This window comes from Coffea arabica, chromosome 7e, assembly GCF_036785885.1.
Source record: "Coffea arabica cultivar ET-39 chromosome 7e, Coffea Arabica ET-39 HiFi, whole genome shotgun sequence".
In the NCBI taxonomy this organism is placed as follows: Eukaryota; Viridiplantae; Streptophyta; class Magnoliopsida; order Gentianales; family Rubiaceae; genus Coffea; species Coffea arabica.
The window spans coordinates 12,133,968-12,152,253 of NC_092323.1; the positions used below are offsets into that span (position 1 = coordinate 12,133,968).

General features: G+C 35.7%; 2 protein-coding genes and 1 pseudogene across 2 annotated transcripts; all 3 read left to right on the forward strand.

Annotated features, from left to right (window-relative positions):
• The first annotated feature begins 1,276 nt into the window (after positions 1-1,276).
• On the forward strand, positions 1,277-3,496 carry LOC113701594 (UDP-glycosyltransferase 91D1-like; annotated as a pseudogene).
• Positions 3,497-4,629: 1,133 nt separating this feature from the next.
• Positions 4,630-6,660, forward strand: LOC113701084 (UDP-glycosyltransferase 91D1-like). Its single transcript, XM_027221572.2, has one exon. It carries the CDS (start codon positions 5,033-5,035, stop codon positions 6,419-6,421), a length of 1,389 nt encoding a protein of 462 aa, XP_027077373.1. The 5' UTR covers positions 4,630-5,032; the 3' UTR covers positions 6,422-6,660.
• Positions 6,661-13,876: 7,216 nt separating this feature from the next.
• Positions 13,877-15,832, forward strand: LOC113701450 (putative UDP-rhamnose:rhamnosyltransferase 1). The gene has a single exon (XM_027222111.2). It carries the CDS (start codon positions 14,109-14,111, stop codon positions 15,495-15,497), a length of 1,389 nt encoding a protein of 462 aa, XP_027077912.1. The 5' UTR covers positions 13,877-14,108; the 3' UTR covers positions 15,498-15,832.
• The last annotated feature ends 2,454 nt before the right edge of the window (positions 15,833-18,286 follow it).

Below are 18,286 nucleotides of genomic sequence, written 5' to 3' on the forward strand. Positions count from 1 at the left end.
ATTATTTGCATGTTAAACTAATTAACTAATTAATTAATTAACTAACTAACTAATTAACAAACTATTTGCATGTTAAAACATGCAGTACGCATTATCTATTTAAAGTATCGGCTCTTTATGGGTATTTTACTTTCAAACATTTAATTTATGATAAAAACATCAATGTTTGTAAGTAAAATTCAAAAAGTGTTACAGTAATATTCTTACAAAAAGGGAGGGGCATAGAGCCATAAATTAAATGTTTAAAAGTAAGAATATTGATATTACTGTAATACTTTTTGAATTTTACTTACAAACATTGATGTTTTTATCATAAATTAAATGTTTGAAAGTAAAATACTTATAAAGAGCCGATACTTTAAATAGGTAATGCGTACTACATATAGTTTAACATGCAAATAGTTTGTTAATTAGTTAGTTAGTTAATTAGTTAATTAGTTAAGCAGTTAATTAGTTAATTAGTTTAACATGCAAATAGTTTGTTAGTTTCGGACAGACAACAGTTTTAGTTAATTAGTTAATTAGTTAATTAATTAATTAGATAATTAGTTAATTAATTAATTAGATAATTAGTTAATAGTTAATTAGTTTAACTATTAACTAATTAGATAATTAGTTAAGCAATTGTCAAGCAAATAATAATTGTCAAGCAAGTAAGGGCAAAATTGGAAGAAAATTCTTATCTCACTTCTACAAAAAGCTGTCAAGGAGGTTTCTGCAACGAATTGTTACTGTTCAGGGGAGGTGAATGCAATTTCTAAACCTAGAGGGGAGGTCAGTGCAAATGTCAGAAATATCAGGGAAGGTTTCTGCAATTATCCCAAAAAAAAAAAGACATTGGTCCAATATTATCCACACACACATTCACGCACAGGTAATTATTGGAAGTACGATTCATGTCATAAATGAATCATGTGATAATTCAGACGCTGCACCAGACCATTATAGTATGTGCCAGAATGTTTCCCTGTATATCCTATACTTCACGAGAAAATTCTTAAATTGTGATGAAAAAAAAAAGTTATTCTACAAAGGGGGTGATTTGTGAAGTTGGTTCCACAAATGTGATCTTCGCATTTGTGAAATGCGAGTTCAGGTACCTCGCATTTCACAAATGCGAGGTAAGTGTTTTCAGAAAAAAAGAAAAAAAGTTCGCATTCTCCAAATGCGAGCTTATAAAGCTCGCATTTGGAGAATGCGAGCTGAGATACCTCGCATTCAAGAAATGCGAGGTACTCAATCTTCTTGCTCCATTTGCTGGTACAAGAACCAGCATGAAGTACAAGACTTCGCGGTTGCAAAATGAGAAGCAACAAATGGGATTTTTCTTCATTTTTCTTTTTTCTCCAAGATTACCAATACACAATTCCACCTCACTCACCAGAAGATGCCAAGAATATTCTGGAATTAAGAGCATCAAACGGCTCAAATTCTGGCCATAAAAATGCAGCAAACAATTACCATGGATGCCAAGAACTGGGGCTGAGAGTTTTGAGGGACTGAGGAAGACAAAGAGCAAGAGTGAAATGGGGGGAAAAGGGAAGAGTGGAAGCAAGAAGCTTTCGGAGGGTTGGAAAGGATGAGCTGGAGCAGGAAAGAAAAGAAAGCAGAGGAGAAACTAAGAGAAAAAGGAGGAACTTTGCAGCTGGGTTTGTAAGAGAGCTACGGGTTGAGTGAGTTGCCTGGGCGAGAACCTCGCATTTGTTAAATGTGAGGTATATGACCTCGCATTTAACAAATGCGAGGTCTGTTTTTCTTTTTCTTTTTTTTTTTTGATTTGAATGCTAGGAAAATTCAGGAGACCTCGCATTCAGCAAATGCGAGTTCCTCGAGCTCGCATTTGCTGAATGCGAAGACCCCTCGAACGGAATCCCATACAAAAAATGTCCCCTTTGTAGAATTTTTTTAAAAATCATCATAATTTTAGAAATTTCTCTATACTTCACACAATTAAACCATTAATAAACCTTAGCTTCTAAACCCCAAGTATTCGGCCATGGCTAACGAGCCCAAATTACACGTAGTTATGTTCCCATGGTCGGCCTTTGGGCACATTATCCCGTTTTTGGAGCTCGCAAAATTCATAGCTCAAAGGGGTCACGAGATCACCTTCATTTCCACCCCAAGAAACATCGATCGCCTCCCAGAAATCCCACCAATTTTTGCTTCTTCTATAACCTTCGTCAAAATTCCACTGCCCAGAGTTGAAGGACTTCCGGAAAATGCGGAGGCCACCATGGACATCCGTAACGAGGACATTCCCCATCTCAAGAAGGCCTATGATGGGCTCGAACCCGAGTTGACTTTCTCGAGAGCTCGCTTCCGGATTGGATTATCTTCGACTTTGCTCCTTACTGGTTGCCTCCAATTGCTGCCAAGCTGGGAATTTCTAAAGCATTCTTTTCAATTATCAACTCATGGTTTTTGGCATTTCTAGGACCGTCAGATGTAATGATCAATGATGCAGATCCAAGATCGACGGTCGAGGATTTCATAGTTCCTCCCAAGTGGGTTCCTTTTGAGACAAAAGTGGCGTACAAGCCGTACGAGATCAACTGGATTCTAGGAGCAGGTCAGGAGAATGTAACCGGAGTATCTGACAGCTCCCGTTCGGGAATGTTAATGAAGGGTTCTGATGTTATTGTCGTAAGACAATCCTACGAGTTTGAAGGGCAGTGGTTGAAGCTTCTTGAGGAGCTGCATCAAAGAAAAGTGATTCCTTTGGGATTAATGCCACCCCAAGTGGAAAAGATTAGCAATGATGGGAATGATTCCTGGGATTCAATCAGGGAATGGCTTGATGTTCGAAACAAGGGCTCAGTTTTGTACGTCGCATTGAGGTGTCACTCAGTCAAACGGATGTCACTGAGTTGGCACTCGGGTTGGAGTTATCTGGGGTACCATTTTTCTGGGCGCTAAGGAAGCCGTCTGGATCCACCGAGTCAATTCAGGTGCCAGATGGGCTTGAGGAGAGAGTCAAGGGGAGAGGGACTGTGTGGAAAGGCTGGGCCCCACAGTTGAATATACTGAGTCATGACTCAGTGGGTGGGTTCTTGACTCACTGCGGTTGGAGTTCATGCATAGAGGGACTTGTGTTTGGTCATCCGCTGGTTATGCTCCCATTTTTGGTGGACCAAGGGTTGAACGCTAGGGTTATGGAGGATAGGAAGGTTGGAATTGAAATACCCAGGAATGAGCAAGACAGGTCATACACGAGAGACTCGGTGGCTGAGTCTGTTAGGCTTATTATGGTTGCAAATGAAGGGAAAATTTTCAGGGAGAAAGCTAAAGAAATGAGTGGAATATTTGGAGACAGAGAATTGCATGACGGCTACATCCAAAAATTTATAGATTATTTGGAGAACAATAGACACAATCCCATGGATGGATTGTGCCACTAGGACCCTTGTGCTATGGAAATGATGATATTTTCTTTTTTTTTTTCTTTACTCATCTTTTTTTTTTCCCCTTGCTTTCTATTGTGCTGTGTCCTAAGAATAAGAAACTGTCATGTTAGTTAAATTTGTGCTACCATATGCAATGATTTAAGCTGGAAAACTTTCAGGGCTTCTGTTCTATACACGCAGTGTTAAATATATATATATCACGTAATTAAATTTAAAATTTAAAATTTAATTTTTACACAAGTAATTTACATGTACAACTATTAGTGTTACAAAGAAAATCAACACTAACTGACTGACAGCGTATACAAACTTAATCTTAGATCAAATATTAATATGAGGAGGCTAGCTGATATTCCGTGTATTCACTCAATTGGGTGTCCGGCCGGTGTGCAATTCTCTTTAGTTTTTTCACTAAAGCAAGTAGTTTATTTCCTGAACAGTCAAATTTTTGTGGGCTGTATTGAATAGTTAAATTGAAGAAAAAATTTTGGCGGGGCTTGAGATTTTTGTGGACTACCCTCTTGCTCCATATCTGCACCTAATCCAACGCATACCCAAGGAGAATCTGCAACGTACTACGATCTTTCACCCACGAACTAACACCTTTTGCTTTTTTTTTTGGTTATGGTGGCATTTGCTGATCTGAATAACTTTGCATCGACAAAGCTGAAGAAATTAGTGCAGTATTTGGAGATCCAGAGCTCCACGGCAGTTACGTGCAGAACTTCGTAAATTACTTGGGAAAGAACAGACCTAAATCCAAATAAGAAATGTTTATATTAAAAACATTGCACCCATTGGTTTTTTTTTTTTTTTTGGAGTATTCTGTTGTTTTACTCGGTTCTGAAAGTACATCATTTCTTTCAATGAAAACGTCCATTCATGCAAGTTAACAAATCATGTTCCATGACTTAAGGGGTATGAAAATTTTATTGTTATAGCAACTGTGCCTTTTTTTTTTTTCTATAATTTTTTTGGGAGCAACTATGGGCATTCATTGATCAAACCATTATAGCAATTGTGCTCTTCATCGATCCTTGGGTGCATGCGCGTAATTGTGTTGGACAGTTTAATACACTCAATTCCCTTCCACTTTGTATTGCTATTGGATCGGGGAATTGGCGATTAGTTTTTGAAACGTGAAATCAGCAACTTGTTGATTTTTGACGAATAGAATTTCTACTAAATGTGTTGTTTAACACGTTAAGAAGAAGAAGAAGAAAATAAACACGACAAGAAGCGTGTTTACTTGCTTATAGCAGGAAAACAGCGTCTAATTATCTAGAAACAGTTAATGACTTCTTGTATCCGCTGCAAGAAGTAATGTGAAATTTCACTACATATCCAAAAAACTAGACAGTACATTTTTGCCAATAACTCACTGCAATGTGACAGTGAACCTGTGATTACAAAACCGAGAGGCCCCAGTCATCACTGCAAATTTCTCCAAAAATATCAGCGGCGTGATAGCAACTCGTGCTTTGATTTGTGGTAGGTAGTGCTCCAGGATGAAGCGTCTAGGATGAATACCCAACAGAAGAACAACAACGAATATGTCATCAACACCTCAAGAAAAGCTGTAGGCAAGGAGAAAAATCATAGAGCTAAAATTCCAATACCATTTCATGGCAGACAAACCCAGCAGCTTACATGTTGTCATGCTTCCTTGGTTAGCCTTCGGCCATTTCATCCCTTTTCTAGAGCTCTCCAAATTCATAGCTCAGAGAGGTCACAAAGTTAGCTTCGTTTCCACCCCTAAAAACATCGATCGCCTCCCTAGAATCCCCCCAAATTTAGCATCTTCTATTACCTTTGTAAAAATCTCACTTCCCCGAGTCGATGGGCTTCCCGAAAATGTGGAGGCCACCGTAGACCTTGGCGATCTTGATGTTGCCGTTCTCAAGAAAGCCTACGACGGACTTGAGCCCGAGTTGACTCGTTTCTTGGAAGACTCAGCTCCGGACTGGATTATTTACGACTTTGCCCCATATTGGATACCTCACATCGCAGCTAAGCTCAACATATCTAAATCATTCTTTTGTATTTATAGCGCTGCCAGTATGGCATTCTCTGCACCCTCTCTTGATGCGATGGTCGCGGGTACTGATCCCAGAACTAAGGTCGAGGATTTTACGGTTCCACCGAAGTGGATCCCATTCGAGAGTAAATTGGCATTCAAGTTGCACGAGAGTAGATTTGTTGTGCGAAGTAAGAACCTAGATGGATCGGGTGTATCGGATATGTATAGGATCGGATCGGCTATAAAGGGTGGAGATGTTACATTGATAAGATATTGCCCCGAGTTTGAAGGCAAGTGGTTGAAGTTACTTGAAGATTTGCTACAGCGGCATATAATACCGCTGGGATTAATGCCACCCCCGGTGGAAAAAAGCATCGTCGAGAACAACGAGTCCTGGACTGCAATCAAGGATTGGCTTGATGGCCAAGGTAAAGGCTCGGTGGTTTATGTGGCACTTGGGAGTGAGGTATCACTGAATCAACTCCAACTCAGTGAGTTAGCTCTTGGGCTGGAGTTATCCGGGGTACCATTTTTCTGGGCACTAAGGAATCCATCTGGGCTGCCAGAGGGGTTCGAGGATAGAGTCAAGGGAATGGGTATCGTTTGGAAGAATTGGGCACCTCAGCTTAACATACTGAGTCATGACTCAGTGGGTGGATTCCTGACTCACTGCGGGTGGAGTTCGAGTATAGAGGGGCTCATGTTTGGTCATCCGCTCATTATGCTGCCCTTTATCATAGATACGGGGTTGATTGCTAGGATAATGGAGGAAAAACATGTGGGGATAGAAATACCGAGAAATGATGTAGATGGATCGTATACGAGCCACTCGGTGGCCAACTCGGTAAGGTTGATTATGGTGGAAAACGAAGGTAAAATCTTCAAGGACAAAGCTAAAGAAATTAGTGCAATATTTGGAGATCAGGATTTGCATGACAGTTACCTACACAAGTGTGTAGATTACTTGGAAAATAAAAGACATGAATCCAAATAAGAACTGTCTTGGAAACTTTTGCACGGTGGATACACTAGTCAGTATTCATTGTACCCATTCTGCCAAGACCACCATTAGTGTCAGATACACCCTATCTGATATACTTTATTTAGCATCTAGCTTTAGGAAAATTATCCTTATCAAAGTTGATAGATTAGAATAATCTGTGGCACATGAGCTGGCCACTTGTACCAGACGTTCGGAATCTTGCTTCTTTTGATATATTTTGCTTTGCTTGATTTAGAGCTGGCAATTTGTCCCAAGTCCCAATGGGCTACCCATGCCCAAAGGAACTTTGGGCGGGATGGGTATTATAATTTGGTATTGGGTTTAAGTTGGGACACATCCCAACTATACCCATTAATGAATGGGAAAGGGTGGGAAATACTTGGGTACCCATTGGGCTCAAATAACAAGGGCTCTGTTTGGTTTAGCTATTTTTGGGGGATATTTTTGAAATATTTTATTATAGCAGTGTATATGAAAAATTTTTACTATAAAATTTTTTTGAAATATTTGATATACTAATATGGATGGGATGTTTTTTGAGTTATTGTATGTTACTGTAACATTGTATTTGAAAAACTTATTTTTTGAAAAAATAGCCAATCCAAACGGAGTCTTAGATTCAAAAATTATCTTTAACAATTTTTATAGTCATACTAGAGAATATAATCTAGTAGTTTTCCTAGTCATTATCCACAAGAATTTTAAACATTTCAGTCAATTTAGACCTGTCATCTTTGGACAATGATGAGAATAAATATTCAATATCTTAAGTACCTTGGCCATCTTGATATATGTTGGAATATGACTGTATATCTATTTTTTCCTTTATTTGTTAATCCAATTTTTGATGGGAATCCTGAGTATAAAGCACTTGCATGTTTATTTAATAAAATTAAAAAAAATTTAATAAATCAAAAATATTAAAATTATATAAAAAATAAAAATGAATTAAAGGAAAAAAATATGTAGAAAATAGATTTGGGTATTGGGCGGGATCAATCTAAACCCATCCCAAAGTGATCCCGCCCAACTTAGTCCCAAAACACATATGGGTAAGATTGGGCCCATACCCATATGACTCGGTTCCATCACAAACCCAAGCAAATCCCGCCCATCCCGCCCATTTTGCCACCTCTAGCTTGATTTAAAAAAAAAAAAGGTATCCATTGTGCATTTTCTTTTGTATTTTTAATTTAATTGTTACTAAAATTACATCATTTCCTTCACTAAGAATGTCCATTACATCTTGTACAATCGTCCAGAAAGGTTTATGATCATGATTTGGCTAAAAAAAAAGTTAAGATTCATATCATATCTTCTACATCGATTTTAATATCATATGTGACATTCACAAAATTTTATTCTATGGTTACAATATATTGAAAGTAAATTACATTCTAAACAAATAAAATTATGTCCGGTAAAATAGAACAAAAATCAATCCAAACAATTTTTCTAATGACCGTTTAAGTCCCTAGCCCCCACATAAACCACTCCCACCATTCACTTAGTAAAAATCAAGAACAAAGACAAGATGGCAGAATCCATCCTTGTGATTGTGTCTATTGTTCTCCAAATAGTCGATAATATATATATTTTTTCAAATAATTTTTTACAAAATCCAGATTTATAAGTATTTGTCAGGGGTTTTAATTAGATTTTTTGGGTCAGGTTCAGCAAGCCCAAACTTGACTCACAGCTTATATATATTTTTGAGTTTCGAACATTAGCACTCTGAGTTCATATTAAAAAGCTCAAGTTTAACTCATGCTATTACATGGGTTTCAGGCTCAAATCGAGTTTGGTCTAAACTCATAATCAAATACATAATTATATATAATATATATTTTATAATTATGAATTAATACAAATTCATATATAAATTATTAACATTATATGTCGTAGTATGTATAATTATAAACTATAGATATTATTATACATATTTTACATATGCGATTATACTCATATATGGGTTGGAATTTAATCGAATTGGAGTTTAGTTTGATTTAAAAGTCGACCCAAATTTAGTTTGGCCCTAATATTTAAGTTCAAAATTTGTCCGACCGAATTGAAATTTAGGCTCAGTGAGCTTTTTTAAGTCAAACCGGATTTCATTGACAATGCTAGTATTTGGATAAGAGATTATTTTAATAAGATAATATTTTGAAAAAAATATTATAATACTTTTTATGATATAATTTATGTGAGATAAAAAAATGATTGAAAAGATAAAAAAATAATTAAAAAATATATTTTCGATGCAATTGATTAAAAACTCGTTTGGATTGCGAATCAGTGCGTTCTATCTTTCCTTCACCGCTGTACAGCTACATGTTAAATTTTCCAAAGAAGGAAAGACATCTAAAAATAGACAATAGAGTGGATGCACAAGATGATGTAGGCTAGCATCATCGGCCGCCCAAGCCACACATGCAATGGGGGTGGAGTTTGGTGCGATGGTCTGAGGCGGCTGATATTGCCCACACCACATCTTATTTTATTGCCAATAACGCCCTTTAGAAGTCAAAACTTACTATGTGATTCCTAGTCCAATCTCTTTTGGGCCCCACCCCTATTTTTTTTTCTCCTTAAATCTCCATTTGGTATTCCCTCAGTCGGCGGTCTTTCCCTCTTTCCTCTCCCTCCCCCAAGCCCAAGCCAAACCATCTTTGTTGGTTTGCTAAAATGAGTAAATGGATAAAACACCTCTCCACTTAACAAACAATTACCGCCTCGGGGGCGGAGCTAGAAAAGAAATTTAGTGAGGGTAAAATTAAAATATAAAATTTTACTAGTTACAATATAAAAAAATATGTTTAACTAACAAAATACGAAGTTATGCATGTAATTAGTCTACAATTTAGCAACAAAATAAAGTATCTCTCAAATCTCAAATCCCTAATAAAGGATTGTTCCACTTTCCACTCACAACTCTAAAAATTTTCTCCAGATTTTTGTTAAAATGAAATAAAAATGAGCAATATTTGTGAGTTCCAATGTGTTGTGAAAAAAGTTTAAAAATTTTCAAATGGATTTGTATACTGGGAGCATATTAGAATAGATTTAAAAAAAAAGAATAAATGTAATTTGAATCTCTTTCTCTGTTTAGACGAGGTGGTGTCATTTATTTTAGTTGTTGTTAAATTATTTGAAACAAGAGATACAAACAAAATATACACAATTACTTTAAATTTTGTTTGAGGATAGTGAGGATAATTTCATTTAAGTGTGAGGCCAAAGCCGCAATTTTATATGCAGATACAAAGAATTTAGTGCGGACAATTCTCTATTACTTTAAACTTTATTGAAGAGTAATGGGGATAATTAATTTCATTTAAGTGTGGGAACAAAACTATATAATTCTATACATAGATATGAAGATTTTGGTGGGGTTGGCGGGGGCAATTGCCCTCCACTGCCTCCATCACTGTTACCGCCTGTAATCGAAGTAGACGCAAGGACATCTGCGGACGCTATCTCATTCTTCTCCTCAAAAATGTCCTAGAATACATTATGCTCCATTTTGTACACCAAAAGAAGCAAGTCCATCTCAATTATACCCCTTTCATGCGGGGTTTTTGTTGATCTCATCAAAATCAACGTACGTCATGGTGAACATATAGCTATATACCGGTGCTTGCTAGAGGGTGATGTGTCATGTAGCATAAGCTAAAAGGCCAGCCTTGATAAATTTGAACCAAAAAAAAAAGACGTGGAAATACCCAATCGATAATTTACGAAGTCATATACCGGTACAAAGTTCTTTGTTCAAACAATAGATCGTCATCATTGGCCTTTATTTGTTCAAACGTCTCGACTCCAACACGTTCATTCATGGCAGAAAATTGCAGCTTGCATGTAGTAACGTTCCCTTGGTTAGCCTTCGGGCACATCATCCCATTCTTAGAGCTCTCAAAATTCATAGCCCAAAAGGGTCACAAATTCACCTTCGTGTCCACCCCCCGAAACATCTACAGCCTTCCAAAAATCCCTCCAGATTTAGCTTCATGCATTACCTTTCTTAAGCTACCGCTGCCCGGAGTCGAAGGGCTGCCAGAAATGCAGAGGCCGCTTTGGACATCCGCACCGACGATATTCCCTTCTGAAGAAAGCTTACGATGGCCTCGAACCCGAGTTGACTCGTTTCTTGCAGAACTCAGCTCCTGACTGGATTATTTACGACTTTTGCCCACATTGGTTACCTCCCATTGCTGCTAAGCTTGGAATTTCCAAATCATTCTTTTCTATTGTTAGCGCTTCGTCTCTAGTATTTTTGAAGTCTGATTTCGCCGGTTAACGGCACCGATCCTAGAACGAAGGCGGAGGGTTTCAAAGTCCCACCGAAATGGGTCCCGTTTGACACCAAAGTCGCGTATAACTCCCCACGAGATTAACTGGATTATGGAAGCAGCTCACCAGAACTCATCCGGCAGAAATTAGTACTTAAGCCCACGCAAGTCATCCTATTTATCTATGTTTTCAGTACCGGACCGGGTATTGACTCGGTCAATCTCAGGGGTCATGGGTCAATGGATTCAACCGGTTTCGATAGGAATTAAACCGGATGACATCATAAATAAAAATTATTTAAAAATTTAAATATTATATGTAAAATACCTAATAACATGTTAATATTAATAAAGGTATATTCATACATATTTGATGTTTTAAATATATTTAACAAGAAAATACAAAGAAATTAGAACAATCAAGTAACAATTTATATTATTTAATGAGCATTAACAAGTTTAGAATTAAAATTATGGACTTAATTGAAAAATAATACCAAACTTTAAGAAAATATTGATAAAGTATGAAATATTTGAGGTATATTAATAATTTTTAACAATCTAGGGATCAAAACATAATATTGACAAATTTTGAGTTTTTTTTAAAAAAAAAACTGTTTGAACCGGAAAATCCAATTTTTCCCGGTCAAACGCGATTTTTGACCGAATTTTTACTTACCCAGTTTTTAAACATGACTCGGACCGGACACTTGGCCGATTCTCGGTTCAACCGGTCGAACCGGCCGGTCCAATCTGAGTTTTAAAACACAGCTATTTATGGACATTTTGCAGAGATGGTTTATCAAAAAGTGTTTAAGTGGGTAGTAATTTAAATTAATCTACCATTATTTGTATCTCTGGCTTGTATTTTGATTAACTTTGCAAACTTATAGAAATATTTGATTAACTTTGTATCTCTGGTTTCTTGTATCTTATAGTAATATTTGATCCAACTTTGCACACTCCAATTATTGGACTTTTGGTATTTTAACATGCTTTGAACTTTTATTTCTACAATCCTATTCAGGTTTTGTCCTTTGCGACGTTGTTAAAACTTCTAAATAACACAAGAAACATGACGAACGGTTAATATGCCTAGAACAGGACAACATATTGCCTAGAACGGTTAATATGCATATGTTAAGCAATTTGACTCAACTTAAAATTTTGTAGTTACAAGATATTAGGTTTCTTTATTTTTAATTAAAAACATTAAAGTTTTTAGTTTTTGAATAAAACTATATATATATTATTCTGACTTTCGATATGCAATAAACAAGTTCTTACTTCTTGGGTGTGCTCAAATTATGGATGATATGTCAATATTCAAAATTTGGATAGATTTTCTTCAACACGCTATTCTGCTTATATAATATAGGAAACTGTAGTAGATGTGCCCTTTTTTGTTTTTTAACCATAGAGAGGGTCTATAGGAACTCGAAACAGATATGAATTTAGAATACTTAACCAAACAAATTATGTATTCATGAAAAGAAATTGCCTTGTTGACGTTAATTTATCATGTGATTTTGATACATAAACCTAAAAATAATCTGGGTTAGGTTTGAACGTTTTTAATTACATATATGCTTGTTAATGACACAACATGATCCAATCATTCTATGCACTCGCATGATACCACATTTCGTGATAAGATCACAAACAAGGAGTGTGTTTGGAGATGAGATTATTTGAAATATTATTTGAAATAATTACTGTAATACTATTTATAATGTGATGTATGCGAGATAAAAAGGTGATTGGAAAAATAAAAAGGTGTATTGGAAATTGTGTTTGTAATGCAAGCAAATTATTTTGACCAAATAATAGCTATCCGATTTTTCTTAATTATGCATCTCATATTTTTAGTTAGAGTTAAATGCAAAAAAGCCCCCATGAACTATATATTCAGTTGCAGCTTAACCTCTAAACTATAATAATAGGCATTTTGCCCCATTGAATGATAGGTTTGGACAACACTATCCCTACTATCTCAAATTTTTTCTTTTTCCTATTCTTTTTTTTTTCCTTTTCTCCTCTTTCTTTTTTCCCCTTCTCTCATGGAACTAGCCAATGTTTCCCACCAGGGATGAAAGACTTACATCAAATTTTTTAATATTTTAAAACTACTTTTTTAATTTGTTTATTTGTTAAATTCATTCTTAATAATTCATCATAAACTATTTGTTATTGCAAAATACTAGGGGAGGAGTGCCCGCGCATCGCGCGGGTATTTGGTACCCGTAATTAAAGAGGATTTTTTATTAGACAAATAATAGTACATTTTTGAAAAGAAATAATCATCAAATATGACAAAACTAATAATAGTACATTCTAATTGCAGCACATACTTGTACACTTTACTTTATCAATTTATCAATGTTTTTGCAATTTTATCATTCCCAAAACGCCCCTATAGATGTTAGTTGAAAATCGTCCAAGAGGAGACATAAGTTGTTTCAGACAAAGGAATATCTTCCAATGGCTAGTTATAGCAACGTGTTAATTACACAATGTATTAATATGTCTTTGTGTTAATTTCATAATAAAAGTCACACTTCAATTAAATGTGTCTATAACACTATTTCAGTAATTACACTAACAAATAAGTTTATATGAGTTGTACTTGATGCAAAAACGGTTGCAAAATAATTCCATATTCCAGAAATACCTAGATATCTCTATAAATCAAAGTTTTAAATGTATTAAAATGAGGACATTTCAGTAAATATACCTAAACACATGCTACCATTAGTTGTACCAAAAGTTTTTAAAAAACTACACAACATTTCATATTCCCAAAAATCTCCTATCTATGCTGTTGAAATTCCAACCCCCCTTTGACCATAACTCATTCATATATAGTATAAGGATATGTAGCTTGTATCGTAAAGTGTATTAATCTAGTAATTCAACAATTTAAATACCTATAAACCGATTAGAGTTCACAATTACTCAACTATTTATAACAAAATCAACCTATTATATATCACGTAAAAAAAAGTTATATGTGTAGTAAAAAAAAAGAAAAGAATAAACAACAATAGTAGTTCATTTCTTATTTGTTATTGATACTAGTAATAATTGATTAATCAATATTCCTATTTTGTTCTTATATATTTGAATACCCGACTGAATAATTTGTCGTATTAAAGATAAAAATTGTCTTATTAAATTTTGACACAGTGACTAGTACATCAATCATTTTCCTGGTACTATGAACTCACATTTCATGTGATCTGCCAACAAGAAGCAACTGCTGAAAAGGCAGTAAATCGAATCAATTGGTCCACGTCGTACCACCCAGCTTCTATGTATCAGCACGTTGTGCACTCTGCAGGCAAGGCGGAAAAAACCATAATAGAGTTCTAAAGTTCCAATAATATTTCATGGCGAACAAATCCGGCAGCTTACATGTTGTCATGTTCCCATGGTTAGCCTTCGGCCATTTCATCCCTTTTCTAGAGCTCTCAAAATTCATAGCTCAGAGAGGTCACAAAGTTAGCTTCATTTCCACCCCTAAAAACATCGATCGCCTCCCTAGAATCCCTCCAGAGTTTGCATCTTCTATTACCTTTGTAAAAATCCCACTCCCCCCAGTCGATGGGCTTCCCGAAAATGTGGAGGCCACCGTAGACCTTGGCGATCTTGATGTTGCCGTTCTCAAGAAAGCCTACGACGGACTTGAGCCCGAGTTGACTCGTTTCTTGGAGTACTCGGCTCCGGACTGGATTATTTACGACTTTGCCCCATATTGGATACCTCACATCGCAGCTAAGCTCAACATATCTAAATCATTCTTTTGTATTAATAGCGCTGCCAGTGTGGTATTCTCAGCACCCTCTCTTGATGCGATGGTCGCGGGTACTGATCCCAGAACTAAGCTCGAGGATTTTACGGTTCCACCGAAGTGGATCCCATTCGAGAGTAAATTGGCATTCAAGTTGCACGAGAGTAGATTTGTTGTGCGAAGTAAGAACCTAGATGGATCGGGTGTATCGGATTCGTATCGGTTCGGATCGGCTATAAAGGGTGCAGATGTTACATTGATAAGATATTGCCCCGAGTTTGAAGGCAAGTGGTTGAAGTTGCTTGAAGATTTGCTACAGCGGCATATAATACCGCTGGGATTAATGCCACCCCCGGTGGAAAAAAGCATCGTCGAGAACAACGAGTCCTGGATTGCAATCAAGGATTGGCTTGATGGTCAAGGTAAAGGCTCGGTGGTTTATGTGGCACTTGGGAGTGAGGTATCACTGAATCAACTCCAACTCAGTGAGTTAGCTCTTGGGCTGGAGTTATCCGGGGTACCATTTTTCTGGGCACTAAGGAATCCATCTGGGATGCCAGAGGGGTTCGAGGATAGAGTCAAGGGAATGGGTATCGTTTGGAAGAATTGGGCACCTCAGCTTAACATACTGAGTCATGACTCAGTGGGTGGATTCTTGACTCACTGCGGGTGGAGTTCGAGTATAGAGGGGCTCATGTTTGGTCATCCGCTCATTATGCTGCCCTTTAATATAGATACGGGGTTGATTGCTAGGATAATGGAGGAAAAACGGGTGGGGATAGAAATACCGAGAAATGATGTAGATGGATCGTACACGAGCCACTCGGTGGCCAACTCGGTAAGGTTGATTATGGTGGAAAACGAAGGTAAAATCTTCAAGGACAAAGCTAAAGAAATTAGTGCAATATTTGGAGATCAGGATTTGCATGACAGTTACTTGCAGAAGTGTGTAGATTACTTGGAAAAGAAAAGACATGAATCCGAATAAGAACTGTCTTGGAAACTTTTGAAGAGCGTATACACTGATCAGTATTCATCGTGTCAAATCCAGCTAGTGTCAAATCCAAGACCACCATTAGTGTCAAATCCAGCCTATCTCATATACTTTATTTAGCATTTTTTTTTTCACAGCTATAGAAGTCCTATATATATATTTTTTTTTGTCGCAACATAGAAGTCCTGTAACTTTAGCTAGCCTATAAAGTTGATAGATTAGAATAATCTGTGGCACATGAGCTGGCCACTTGTACCAGACATTTGTAATCTTTCTTCTTTTAATATATTTTGCTTTGCTTGATTAAAAAAAAAAGTATCCATTGTGCATTTTCTTTTGCATTTTTAATTTAGTTGTTACTGAAATTGCATCATTTCCTTCACTGAGAATGTCTATTACATCTTGTACAAACCGTCCGGAAAGGTTCATGATCATGATTTGGTTAAAAAAAATTTAAGATTCAGATCATATCTTCTACATCGATTTTAATATCTGACAGGTGTCGAGCCTGTGCAATAATAAATACCTACTCGAGAAAAATGAATTTTCTGTGTATAGTAGTGAGTAGGGTCGAATCCACAGGGACTGGGAAAAATTTGATTCCTTTCAAGTTCGGGACACGGGGGATTTTTATCAGAAATAAACTAAAAATAATTAAACAATTTAACTAAAAATAATTAAATAATTTAACCAAAAATAAATAATTAATTAATACAATTGTAAATAGCAATTAGATAAATGATAAATAAATTCTAGCCAAGGATACAACTACGCAGACACAGTCCATTCATCCGATCATTGATGCAAAGAAGGTTCACTTAATTTTATTAATAGGCTAGTTATAGTCGCCGATAAACTCTAACGACCAGCTTTTCCTTAATTTATTGATAACCAAGGTACGACCGTTGATTACTTCTAACCAGGAAATACTCCTAGGTACGACCGTAGGAATTAATTTCCTAATTGCATTAAAAACTAGAAAAGCCTAACCCAAATTAATAACACGCTACGAGGGTTATTTAAATCAGATTGCATGTCCCCCTAGTATGTGAAAATACTAGTTGTCACTAATATTAACCAACTAAACAATTACGGATTTAATTGATTAATTTGACAGGAGATTAATAAGTCAAATTGCACATCGGGCCCTTGATATCCAATTAACAAAATAATCCCATGGAAATTAAAATAGAAAACATGCAAATATTAACAAATTAAGGAACACGTAAAATTAATTAGATCTCACAGATATTTGGGACTGCGTCTTCGCGTTGATCCTTGACTAGATGAGAAAATTAGCCACGCCTCATAAGAAAATTCCCACGCAATTTAATTGAATTTAAAGACATCATCTTTCTTCGATAATTGAGAGAGTGAATAACAAAGCTCTCGGAAGAAAATAAGAAAATTGCACAATAGAATTCAACAAACCAAAACAACTCCCTATTCTCTCCTCTGGAACATCCCTCGGAGAGAAAAACTAAAAACTCCTCTATCCTCCTACGGAGCTTATATTGAGAGAAAACTCCAAAACTAGTCTAATGTCTTTTTGAAGCTTGTTCCTGCAATTCTCCTCTACACTAGTTCTTATAAGAGAACTAGTTACGTAGGAAGCAAATAGAAAAGCTACTTTCATCATCAAAGTCCACCTATGGCTAATGAGTACATCTCCCAAAAGAAGAACACATTTTCTAAATCAATGTTACGTGGTCCCCGCAGAATTGTCTCCTTTTGATTTCTTATTGTTAGTGGACTTGCCAGGACTTAATAATAGGAAGGCAACTCTTCATCAGCAATTCCCCTTTTAACACTTTTCTGCTCCACTTTCTGAAATTATATCCAAATACCAAATATAAATATATATTGACAATTAAAGCAATATTTGGCAAGGATAAAGAGGAGAATTAACAATAAAATTACTAACAATTAACACCCTATCAATATCATATGTAATATCCGCCAAATTTTGTTCTATGTTTACAATTTATTGAAAGTGAATTACATTCTAAACAAATAAAATTATGTCCTGTAAAATAGAACAAAAATCAATCCAAGCAATTTTGCTAATGACCGTTTAAGTCCCTAGCCCCCACATAAACCACTCCCACCGTTCACTCAGTCAAAAGCAAGAACAAAGACAAGATGGCAGAATCCATCCAAGTGATTGTGTCTATTGTTCTCTGAAATAGTCGATAATATATATATATATATAATTTTTTTTCAAATAATTTTTTACAAAATCGAGAAATATAGATTTTTGGGTTTTGAACTTTTAGGCTCTGAGTTCATATTAAAAAGCTCAAGTTTAGCTCATGCTATTATATGAGTTTCTGACTCAAATCGAGTTTGGCCCAAATTCATAATTAAATACAAATTATATTACATAATTGTATATAATATATATTTTATAATTATGAATTAATACAAATTAATGTATAAATTATTAACATTTTATGTCGTGGTATGTATAATTATAAACTATAGATATTATTATACATATTTTACATATGCGCTTATACTCATACATGGGTTGAACTTTAATTGAATTTGAGTCTAGTTTCATTCAAACTCGACTCAAATGTAGGGCCTGTTTGGAACCTAAATTTTTTGGGAGTTTGTCTAAAACTTTACTGTAATGCACTGTAGAAGTTTTTGAAAAAATTTTGTAGAAGTTTTGTAAGGTGAAAAATTTTTTTGTAATAGTTTTTGTAAGATAAAAAATTTTGTAAAAGTTTTTGTGAGGTGAATTTCTTTTCCTTTTCTTTTTTTCTTTCTCTTTCTTT

Bases quoted from the DNA above. Each gene is read 5' to 3' on its own strand.
- LOC113701450 (XM_027222111.2), top strand. From the start codon at position 14,109: ATGGCGAACAAATCCGGCAGCTTACATGTTGTCATGTTCCCATGGTTA.
- LOC113701084 (XM_027221572.2), top strand. From the start codon at position 5,033: ATGGCAGACAAACCCAGCAGCTTACATGTTGTCATGCTTCCTTGGTTA.